General features: G+C 42.7%; 1 protein-coding gene across 8 annotated transcripts in view; it reads right to left on the bottom strand.

The window, feature by feature from the left end:
• Positions 1-48: 48 nt before the first annotated feature.
• lrrfip1a (leucine rich repeat (in FLII) interacting protein 1a) overlaps positions 49-12,201 on the bottom strand; it is an 89,595-nt gene continuing 77,442 nt past the window's right edge. For 6 of the 8 annotated variants that reach the window (XM_084162371.1, XM_084162374.1, XM_084162373.1 and 3 more), the window contains one exon: positions 5,494-11,721. In XM_084162371.1, the coding sequence (XP_084018497.1) occupies positions 8,741-11,721 (2,981 nt within the window). In that variant the 3' untranslated portion in view covers positions 5,494-8,740. Of the gene's footprint in view, positions 2,068-2,437; positions 2,543-2,665; positions 2,746-2,904; positions 3,026-5,178; positions 5,229-5,493; positions 11,722-12,201 lie in introns of those variants that run through there. The other 2 variants (XM_084162377.1, XM_084162378.1) reach the window with 1 other exon arrangement.

Here is a 12,201-nt window from a genome sequence, read left to right as displayed (position 1 = left end):
ACTCATCTATTGGAGGTCCATGATTTAAACACACAACTGCCAGTACAGCATGGTTGGACATTTTATTGCACAAATATTATAATTCCTTAAGTCTCCTTACAAACATTTTAAAGCTTTGTAAACAGTGAAGCAGCGTCTCCCCAGAGTGTGTGTGTTTGAGGGGGTATCCTATCAACATTCCCTCCCTATTTGTGTAGTCTTCTTCATCACCATAAGCGTCATCATCAGCAGCATGTCTCAACAAGCAAGAGTATGTGAGGTTGAAGGCCAACCAGTGGCCTTTCTACATTATTGCTTGAGACAGACAAACATCAGTGAGGCTCTACCTGATTGGAAGGGGGGGGGGGGAGATACGCAGGCTGCTCTGAGTCTACATGTCATTGGCTGCTTTGAGTCTCACTCATAGCTGTGGCTGTAGCAGATTGGTTAATTAGTTTAGGCAGGCTGTTTAGGACCTAACAACTGGGTCGTGTTCATTAGGGCACCTGCACACTGTAGCAAAACGTTTCAAACCGATGGCAACAGAAAACTAAAATAAGCGTATCTTATTGGACAATTCCAGGTAGTCCCTCCCTGTTTGACAATTTTCTTCTGTTTGGCGCCTAATGAACGTGATCTAGGTACATTCAAAGACAAATATTTATTTCAATTAGATTATTTTGTCCCCCCCCCAAAAAAACGTAGAAAGCGGGTGAAATCACAGGTGAAGTTAAATACTGTACATTCTGTTTGTGTGACAATGATTATATCAATTGTGGTAAGAGAGAAGGTGTAGCTTGGGAAGGTGGTATGCACACACAATCTCCTGTGGCCTATCGACTACACAAGCCCTTGGATTTAAAGGGCAAATCCACCACAGTTTAACCTCAAATTCATAATTTCCAGCACCAAACCAGTGTCTACGTATGTGAAAACAGCACGTTTCTATGACCTGTGGTCCTAAAATAATGTTTCTATGTGACATTACAGGGTAGGATTAAAAGTAAAAATTGATTTTCAAAACCTCAGAGTTTCTAACGAAAGGTAGGGTATTTTCTTGCTCCCCGCGTCATCGCGACTGTTTGAAAATCACTGTTTTTAAAATGTTCTAACTTGTCACCTTTTAACTTTATTTTAAATTGTTTAACTAAATGTACAAATGCACCATTTTCACATATGTTGACACTGGTATTGTGCTGGAGATAATGAAAACGAGGTTGAAAAGTGGTGGAGTTGCCCTTTAAGAGACAACAGGTAAACATACACACCCAACCATGGTAAAATGTACTCATACTTTGGCTTTAGGACACAGATAAGAGAAATGCAGGGTATAAGAGAAAAAATGTAAATACACACACAAAAATGCTCTCACATCCACAGCACACCATGTTAACCCAGTTCAGTTCAGTCCACTGAGACTTGGGGCCATGTCCTAGTAAAGGTGAACATAGGGGGTTGAGTGAGGCGGCGGATGGTTCCGGACAGAGGGACATTCAGTGTTAGTCTGTACACTGGGGATGGGGGGTGGACAGGAAAGTTATGTAGCCAGTCGCGGTCCAAAAAAACCCATCTAGTCCCAAGTCGCCCCCAGTCGCACCGCATTTCCCACAATTCTCTGGTGCAGAGCAGCACCATCCCCTGGTAGCAGAAAATGAGACATATAGACTTACTCTTCCCCGCCAATTAGTGCTTGGTAGGGGCTTTCTGGGTGTCATTTACTGTGTCATATATACACCTATGAAGAATTCTCATAATTGGAAAAACAAACAAAAACAAAAGACATTAAGAAAATGGCACATTGCGCGTGTTTCTGTTCTGTGCGCTAGCGATTAGGATAACTCAAGTTTCTTAAAGTTTTTTTCATATGGTTGCGAAGCAGATGGAAAGGCAAGCCCAATGCAAGGCGGGACACTCCCTCCAACGTGGGCAGCCATTGGTGGACAGACAGGATAGGGGTGGAGTTATGCTGCCAGGTCATCGTTAGGGAGTCGTTGCCGTGGAGCGATTGGCCTTAATCTTGTCCAACCGTTTGGAGAGGTGGCTGTTGTTCGACTCAAGTTCATCTATCTTGTCCAGCGCTGACCGCAACTGCCGTCAAGGAAGGAACAGAAAGAACAAAGATCAATCATTAGACTTTATTCAGAATTCAGAAAATCAACAATGAATCAAAAACACAACAAATTGTGTACATTATAACCCAAGTGTGCACTTGTTCACTCCCCTTAAGATTTTAAAGGATTAGTCCATTCCTTTTAAATCCATGCAGGGAAGTATATTAGTGTACAGTTCAGGTAAATGAGGGAGAAACTATTCCATTCTATTCTCTTCCACATGACCATGGAATTCTATCTATTTCAATTATATCAGAAGCAATGTTCTGAACATTGCAGACCCCTGACATCTGGTCTCTGCATAGGAGCTTGATTCAAGCCACATAACTGACAGCTGGGGGCCATACCTCCCTCTGCAGCTTGCGTTTCTCAGCCTTCAACTCGTCCTCCACTTTCTCTGCGTTCTCTGACACACCCTTGTAGCGGGTCACCTGACCCTCTAGCCTAGTAACCTGCAGATTGGTGATTGGATAGAGTACATGAGAATCTCAGCCAATAACGAGTCAAATTAGCAGTAATTGGATCTGTGATAATTATCTCTTTCCAATCAACCTGGTTAATGACAGTACGCTTACATTCTGTTCCAAAGCTGTCACATCCTGCTCCGATTTGACAAGTTTGAACTTTAGGTCACTAAGTTGCCTGCTGGCATCTCCTGCAAATGTGGGAAAAAAGAAAACAAGGTCTGATGTGCCAATGCAGTAGATACTGAATATGAATCATATTAAAATAACATTGCTAGAACTAACATTCATTTTTGTCTTGAGTTATTAATTTCATAGTCAAAACACGTTACAGTATCTGTGGATCTTACTCTGCAGGTCTTGTATGTGTGGGTATGTGCCGTTCTCCAGAACCTCGCCCTCCGGGCTGGAGTCCTCCTCAGTCCCGTTCCTCTGTTTCTTCTGCTCTACTTGGGCCTTCAGTTTCTTCACCTATAAGGAGGATCACATTCAGGACATAGTTAAAACATCTGTCTGTATGTAAGTGAGTGACTTCACAATTCGGTCCAGTCACCCATGCAATCTAGGCTTATCGGCTTATCATTTGAGTCAAGCATTATCAGTTAATCTCTACACAATTTAGCAGCAAGTTCATTTTAGGTCATACATATTCAAATTGCAGTTGTATGAAACAGCAACACGAACATACAGGTAACTGCCAAAATAAAGGAAACACCAACATTAAGTGTGTTAATAGGGCGTTGGGCCACCACGAGCCGCCAGAACAGCTTTAGTGCGCCTTGGCATAGATTCTACAAGTGTCTGGAACTCTTTTGGAGGGTTGCGACGCCATTCTTCCACGAGATATTCCATAATTTGGTGTTTTGTTGATTGTGGTAGAAAACGCAGTCACAGGCAAGTGTTCAATTGGGTTGAGATCTGGTGACAGATGGCTATGGCATACATCGTTTTCATGCTCATCAAACCGTTCAGTGACCACTCGTTTCCTGTGGATGGGGGCATTGTCATCATGGAAGAGACCACACCGATCAGGATATAAATTATTCACCATAGGTTGAAGGTGATCACTCAGAATGGCTGTGTATTTATTGGCGTTTATCTTGCCCTCTAAGGCGTTGAGTAGACCTAAACCATGCCAGGAAAATGCACCCCACACCATAACAGAGCCACTAGAACCCTCATCTCAATCGCACTCCACACTGCCCTTTCTCATCTGGACAAAAGGAACACTTATGTGAGAATGCTGTTCATTGGTCCTCTGTAGCTCAATTGGTAGAGCAGCCAGGTTAGTGGGTTCGAACCCTGGGACAACCAATACGTAAAAATATATGCACACATGACTGTAAGTCGCTTTGGATAAAAGCGTCTGCTAAATGGTATATTATTTATATTATATTATTTATTGACTACAGCTCAGCGTTTAACACCATAGTGCCCACAAAGCTCATCACTAAGCTAAGGACCCTGGGACTAAACACCTCCCTCTGCAAATGGATCCTGGACTTCCTGGCGGGCCGCCCCCAGGTGGTAAGGGTAGGCAACAACACATTGCCACGCTGATCCTCAACACGGGGGCCCCTCAGGGGTGCGTGCTTAGTCCCCTCCTGTACTCCCTGTTCACCCACGACTGCGTGGCCAAGCATGACTCCAACACCATCATTAAGTTTGCTGACGACACAACGGTGGTAGGCCTGATCACCGACAACCATGAGACAGCCTATAGGGAGGAGGTCAGAGACCTGGCAGTGTGGTCCCAGGACAACAACCTCTCCCTCAACGTCAGCAAGACAAAGGAGATGATCGTGGACTACAGGAAAAAGATGGCCGAACACGCCCCCATTCACATCGACGGGGCTGTAGTGGAGCGGGTCGAGAGTTTAAAGTTCCTTGGTGTCCACATCACCAACAAACTATCATGGTCCAAACACACCAAGAAAGTCGTGAAGAGGGCACGACAATGCCTTTTCCCCCTCAGGAGACTGAAAAGATTTGGCATGGGTCCCCAGATCCTCAAAAAGTTCCACAGCTGCACCATCAAGAGCATCCTGACCGGTTGCATCACCGTCTGGTATGGTAACTACTCTGCATCTGACCGTAAGGCGCTACAGAGGGTAGTGCGTACGGCCCAGTACATCACTGGGGCCAAGTTTCCTGCCATCCAGGATCTATATACTAGGCGGTGTCAGAGGAAGGCCCAAAAAATTGTCAAAGACTCCAGTCACCTAAGTCATAGACTGTTCCCTCTGCTAACACACGGCAAGCGGTACCCGAGCGCCAAGTCTAGGTCCAAAAGGCTCCTTAACAGCTTCTACCCCCAAGCCATAAGACTGCTAAACAATTAATCAAATGGCCACCCGGACTATTTGCATTGACCCCCCCCCCCCATAATTACTAATTAAACTAATTAGTTTAATTAGTAAATATTTTCTTAACCATTTTCTTAACTGGATTGTTGGTTAAGGGCTTGTAAGTAAGCATTTCATGGTAAGGTCTACACCTGTTATATTTGGCGGATGTCACATTTTTCTATTGATTTTATGTGATTTACCTGTAGGTCTATGGCCAATTCAGTGAGTTCAGCTAGCGTAATGGGTGACAGACTATGGATGGATGTCCTTACTCACCTGTCCTATCAAGTTCTCCCGCTCGTCAACCAGCTTCCTCAGACGGATCTCTGAAAGAAAAACTGGCTTTAGAGCTGATCTGCTGCATTTCAGTATTGCTGAGAATGTTTGCAACAAGTTTGGACAACTGCTTACAGTATTAAATGTCTCACATAACTTCTCAGCATTATCTGTATAACTTTGAGTAAGCATCTATAACTCAATCAATACACACTTTCATTACGTTCATGCAAGAACAATCATAAAAACTTGAGCATACAGTAAAACCAATGTTAACATACCAGGGGTTGGAGGAGCCAAGTACATGGACGGGGAGGGGCTGAGTCAGGGTGGGAGGCGTTTAGTCACTAGATGCATGCAATGGAGCAGGTGTCCATTGGGAGAGTGTAGGTGAGGGGTGGGGTTATGGTTAGCATGCAGAAACTGTGAAGAGGAGGGTACACAGCCTCTAGGGCTAAACAGCTAATGGATGAGAGAAGTTGAGCCTAAGATATTATGTTTGTGAGTCAATGAGACTTCTATTGACAGGCAGACAACACTTATAATATAACACTACATAATTAGTATTATACTGTGATACATTACTAAAGATTCTTTCTCAAAGTTGGTAATGACTTATTTTATTCAATCATGAAAAGGGTCACAAGGTATTTCCTTACAAAAAGTGCACATGAATAAACATTTAGACCAGTGATTAACAAGGGAGTCATATTCTTACACTGTATACAATTTGTCTAGCAGTCATATCATATGAATTCAGGAGCCATGGCATATACTGAACACAAAGCAATTGTACAGTGTGCACATGACAGCCTAGGGCTTGGATTTGACCTGATATCATAGCCTACATGGAATTGACTTGTAACATGGAGGATCTTTCTGCCAATTATTTTAATGGCATGAGAGACTTAATCCCAATCGGTTCGTTTTTCTCTTCATCAAAAGCCACCAAGCTAGAATATATTTTTAGTTCTGGGCAAACTTTTGACTAGGTTTGGGCGGTATACCGTATTTGGAAATAGCCAGGGGATGGTTTTTCAATACAGTCAATACCATTGAAACTATTTCTTTGAAGTTTTTCAAATAATCATAATATTTGTAGCTACACCTGCAGTCCACTTGTGCAATACGTTAGCAGATAAAGCAGATCACGTTCTTCATTTCACTCGTCACATTATTTTACATTATGAAGCTTACCGTAGTTCCCCCAGAACAGTTGAGCCAGTTTATTTTTATTAATTTAAACCTTATTTTACCAGGTAAGTTGACTGAGAACACATTCTCATTTAAAGCAACGTCCTGGGGATGAATGAGCCAATTGGAAGCTGGGGCTGATTAGGTGGCCATGATGGTATGAGGGCCAGATTGGGAATTTAGCAAGGACACCGGGGTTAACACCCCTACTCTTAATATGTTTGTTTGTAAATAGCACAATGGGAGAAAGCGGGAGCAGTCCAGCTGTGTATTGACAAGGGTCGCGTTTTATTTGGAAAGTCAAGTGTTTTTTTTGCTTCAAGAGTGATCAGGGAGGTGCAACTATAGTTTTCCTTCACAGAAAATACAGAATTCTCATCTGAGTGGAGAAGTGAAACTGAAGCACAAAAGTAGTCTGATGCTGAGCAGAAATTATAATAAGCATTTTAGATCTGTGTTTACAAAATGCAGCAAGATATGTCTTATGTGTTTTATATTTTTTTCCTGCATGAAAAACACAGAATTCAGCGTTAACACGACACCTAAGTTTAACTTGTTAGTTATCTAAGTAAGTGGCTGAATTAGTAAGGTGACGGGGCAACGTATGGCGTTAGCTTTCTGCCGTGCATGCAACAAAACGTTATTCATTTGCACAATGTCGGTCGTTCACATTCGCTTGTAAATGTCCAAACTCACCAAGAATGACATTTGGTAGCTCCTACCGATATATGTATAACTTTGTAAGCTGGATTGCCTGTCTTTGCAATTAGTTTATTTTCGTTTGGGCTTGTTAACATATTTATCTAGCAGCCTCCATGGAAATTCACTATTACTTGTGCTAATTTTGTTAGCATTCTGGTAAGACGCCCAACAGGCATTTTTTTTTGTTTTTTTTGGCACCCCCTTGTGTACTAGGCAAGTAATTCCGTAAATCACGGGATGAGAGAAGGACGGTATGACAATATGAAAATCTGAATATCATGCATTGTAATGTAAACATCGTGCCTTGAATAAATGCAAAAAAAAAAAAAAAAAGGCAATCAATCAATATTATATTATTACAGTATAGGTATATAGGTGCTGCAGATTTATATGAGAGTATGGGCAATGTACCCTACCAGGGCCAATGCGTTCCAGGCAAGTAGTAACACATTTGATTGATTCTACTTATGAACTACTACTAGTCTTAAGTCAAGGTTCTTAGTTGAATCAGGTGTGTTACTGCTTGTTTGGGGAAAGAAGCCTGCCTGGTAATTATTCACCCCTTATGGCAAACTTCCCTAAAAATGAGCTAAAATACCCACATGCAGTGAAGTCAAAGTATTTGGACAGTGGCATATTTGTTGTTGCATGGCCATCATATTTCTAATGTTCATCATAGTCAGCTTTAATTTGAGGCTTTTTCATCCAGATCGGGGTACCTTTTTAAAAATGCCTGCACTTTTTGTACATTGTCCCCCCATTTTAGGGAACCAAAAGTATTTGGACAAATTGACTTGTGTGAATTAAAGTAGTCAAAAGTGTAGTATTTGGTCCCATATTCCAAGCAATGACTACATCAAGCTTATGCCCAATAGAAATGTATGGTAAATAATGTATTGTGTCATTTACTTTTGTTGTAAATAAGAATATAATATTTCTAAACACTTTTACATTAATGTGGATGCTACCATGATAATGGATATGGATTAGAGGCATAAATATAATCCCTCCCAGAAATGCTAACCTCTCCTGTTATTGGTAATGGTGAGAGGTTAGCATGTTTTGGGGTTATGGTCTTTGTGCCTCTAACTTTCTCACTCATCATTATTCACGATTATCCGTAATCATGGTAGCATCCATGTGTTTAGAAACATATTCTATTAAAAGTGACATACATTATTTACAATTTTTAATTTCTATTGGGCACAACATAATCTGAAACACAACCAAAACAAACTGCAAATGCATCCAACAAGTTTATAGAGTCACAAGCTTGGTGTAGTCATTGCGTGCTAGGAATATGGGCCCAAATACTACACTTTTGACTACTTTAACACACAAATGAATTTGTCCAAATACTTTTGGTTCCCTAAAATGGGGGGACTACAGTATGTACAAAAAGTGCTGAACAAAAAGTACCCTCAAATTAAAGCTGACAGTCTGCACTTTACCTCATATTCATTGTATCATTTCAAATCCAAAGTGCTGGAATACAAAGCCAAAACAAAAAATATGTCACAAATACTTTTGGACCTCACTATATAGTACATTGAATAATACTTTTGGAAGGAATTTGAATGGTTCTTGCTTTGGCTGTAGTAGTTGAGACTCTGCACTTACTTTCATAAATATTTGCTGTTGTTTATATTGAGGGCAGACCTAAAAACTAGGCCATCCGGCAGTCCTCTTTCCCCTTGCCTTTTCCTTTCTTGCTGCCCTTTTTCAAGCCTGTCCTAGATTGCTCATTGTCGCCCCCTGCTGAATCCTCTGTACTTTGACTACTTTCTCTTCTACCCTGCTGTGACCCATACTGGATTGCCTCTTCCCCCTCCTCTAGTGGCCAAGCCTCTACCTCTGTTGCATTCTGCTGCCTCTCGCTCTCTTCTACACCATGCTGTTCAACAGTCACACTCACTCCCTCCTGTGCAATGTCTTTCTGTTCATATGTTACACTAACCCCTTCCTCTACAGTGATTAGCTGTTGTTCTTCATTCACGTTCTGGCCCTCAACTATGGTTTGTGCTTTTTCTTCAGGGCTTTGGAGCTCCTCTGGTGCACTATCTGACCACCCTTCAATTGATTGCTGTGCCACTATCGTGCTAACTCCCTCTACTGTGTGCTGCGGTTTGTCGTCCTCCTCTTCATTGTTAGCCTTCGCTCTACCTGGCTCTACCTCTATTTTGTATCCTACCGACATCGTTCTCACCTCCTGGCTGACCTCCTCTTGGGATATTATTGGGAATACATTTGCAGGAACCACCGAATATATGTCAGAAAAGTCAAACGATTGACCCTTCTCATTTTCATCACCGTCCTTCTCCTCGTCATTCCCCTGCTCACTGGGTCCAGGTACCTTGTTACTCTCCAGCTTGGCCTCAATGGGATCATCTTGCTCTTTTGCTTTGGCCACCATAGTGCATGGTCCACTTTCATTGTGGCTCTGTTCCCTAAAAGAGTCAATTGTCACCAGAGTTTCTTTTAAAGGGTCCTGTGGTCGTGTTTCTGTATAATTCAGCTCAGTCTCTGTAGAGATCCCTCCATTTGATGCCTCTTCTGCATCAAGTGTTTCTAGCTTGTTGTTTTCATGCAAGTGCTTGTCAGTGACTGGACAACCAGGTAGATCCACCAATTGTTCAGGCCGTCTTATGGTCTCAGCAGCAGGGCAGTTGCTGTCGAGCGATGTGCTACAACATTTCTCATCTGATGAATTGTTGCATTTCTCTACATTTGCCATGTCTTCATGTTCAAGTGCATTTGTACACTCTTCTGGGCTCCCAATTTGTTTATCCTGACCTGCCTCTTTTAGGTCTTGTGTCGCATTTTCGCTAGCATGGTCTGGGTGAGTAGTGACACCATCATGGAAGATAAGGTCTTCAGGTTCCACACTCTTCTCGAGCTCCAGTCTTAGAACGATGGGACTGTGAAAGTTATTCCCCTGTTCCTTTGTGTCTTGGATTGTTTGAGCCTCTTTAACTGAGACCTTGATTACATCTTCTTCTTTGACATTGTTTGAATTCCCAGCTGTGGACTGTTTCGAGTCCAATTGACATTTTGGGTCAGCTGAAGAGTTCAAGCAGTCTATAAAGTTATCAGGGTTGGTTGTGTACCCTGACTCGTCCTTTTGGGTACCAGTATTTGTTGTCGATTCTAATTCCTCCATAGGGTTTTCAGCGCTGGTTATACACTTGGAGTGGTCAACAGGATCAGCAATACCAATGTTGGACTCAAGGCATACTACTGATATCTTGCCTTCTGATTTCTCTGATTCCATGGTAGGTTTTTGTTTGTCCTTTTTAATTTTCTTCTTTTTCTTCTTCGTGACAACTTCCTCACTCTTAGCTTGGTCAGTCAGAGATACTTCAATGGTAGGCTCCTCGCTTTTAACCTCTACTCGTTCTTCTGCTAGTTGTTCTTCTTCTTCTTGTGCTTTTTCTTCAGGGCTTTGGAGCTCTCGTTCTGGTGATCTACTGGTCCCCTCTAGAAGCTGCTGTGTCTCTATTGTGATAACCCCCTCTCCTAGCTCCTCTACTGGCTCCTTATCTGTTGGGGTGGAGACCATATCCTTTTCTGTTTTGCTCATCTTATCTCTGTGTGTTTCATCACCTTGTTTCTCTCCCTTCCTCTTGCCTTTCTTTTTCTTCTTGCCTCCTTGGGCCTGTGGCTGCGTGTCAGTGGTCTCTGGTAATACACACACCTTTTTTGTTTTCTGAGGCTCAGGTTGAGGATCAGGGTTTGATTCGACTGGGCTCTTACTAGTATCAAGGTCTGTCCCTAGGCTAATCTGTGTGCTATTTGTCATGGAGACTACACACGTTTCTGTTGTGCTCTTCTTATGGTCTTCCTGCTTTTCATCGCTTTGTGTCTCTCCCTTCTTCTTCTTGCCTTTCTTCTTCTTGTTGCCTGCTTGGGCCTGTGGCTGCAGGTCAGTTATCTCTGGTAACGCTTCAGCCTTTTTTGTTTTCTGAGGCTCAGGGTTTGATTTGATTGGGCTCTTACTAGTATCAAGGTCGGTCCCTTGGCTAATCTGTGTGCCATTTTTCATGGTGTCCTCAATGGTTTCCCTAGGCGGAGGACATGAATCTATACTTTTCACAACCTCTTTACTCAATTCGATTTTCTCTTGTTCAGCTGCTACACCATATTCTGAGGTAGGCTCTTTTGAGGACGTCTCTTTGGTGTCATCACTACTCTTGGCAACTTTGGTCTCTGCATCATCTGCCTTGTCATTTTTTATTCCCATTTCCCCTTCAATTGCGACCTCTACTCTGCCTTGCCCTGTCTCCTTTATACTTGCTGCTTCGTACCCCTCCCCCGCTCCTGTAACCTCTTCCTCAGGACCTGTTACAAGCCCAAGTACCTCAGAATCACAGACCGGTCCACGTTTGACCTCTACTACTGGTATGCCATTGTCAGAGTCTTTGTTGACATCACTGCCTTCAATCTCAACCTCTTCCCCCAATGTGGGCGAGAATGGCTGAGCCTCCCTTGATGTTTCTGTTTCAGAAACACCAGCAAGGCTACAGGGGGTGGGCGAGATCAGATGGTTCTCTTGAGCCTCCTCCTCGTATGTATCCTCTTGCTGCCTGGACCTTCCTGGATCCACCACCTTATCTCCTCTACTTTCCAACTCCATCTCCTGAGCTCTGCCTAGGAGACCATGAGGGGATACCATGAGGGTGATATAGGCCAAACAGTGTGACCTGGAGTTTCAAGTGTTGACATTTTTCTGATGATCAAGATCTCTCAGTTGAACCTGGGCCAATTAGCGCAAAGCGGAATTTGAAAGAATTGGGTAAAATCAAACCAGCATGGAAGAGGAGGTGGAAAATGAAGAAGAAGAACAGGAGGAGAGCACCAAACAAAGCCCTTGATCCCAGATTAATCGTCAAGGCAGATGAGCAGGTCAGAGGTACCTTAGCAAGCTGCAAATCTTAAACTCTGAAAATGTCTGCTGTGGTGTTATATTGCTTTGGGACTGGCCAGAAATGGACAGGTTCGTGACTTTCAACACAAACAAAAATAATTGATAACCTACATTGAATAGCCCAATTCATGGATTTATTCATTGTGATCCATGTAATGATCTGGTGTAAACACCAACCAACTATAACACCACAGCAAACACTT

Source organism: Coregonus lavaretus (genome assembly GCF_964263955.1).
Source record: "Coregonus lavaretus genome assembly, chromosome: 5".
Lineage (NCBI taxonomy): Eukaryota > Metazoa > Chordata > Actinopteri > Salmoniformes > Salmonidae > Coregonus > Coregonus lavaretus.
The sequence above is the reverse complement of the archived record's forward strand: the minus strand, read 5'-3'. Positions and strand labels throughout refer to the sequence as shown.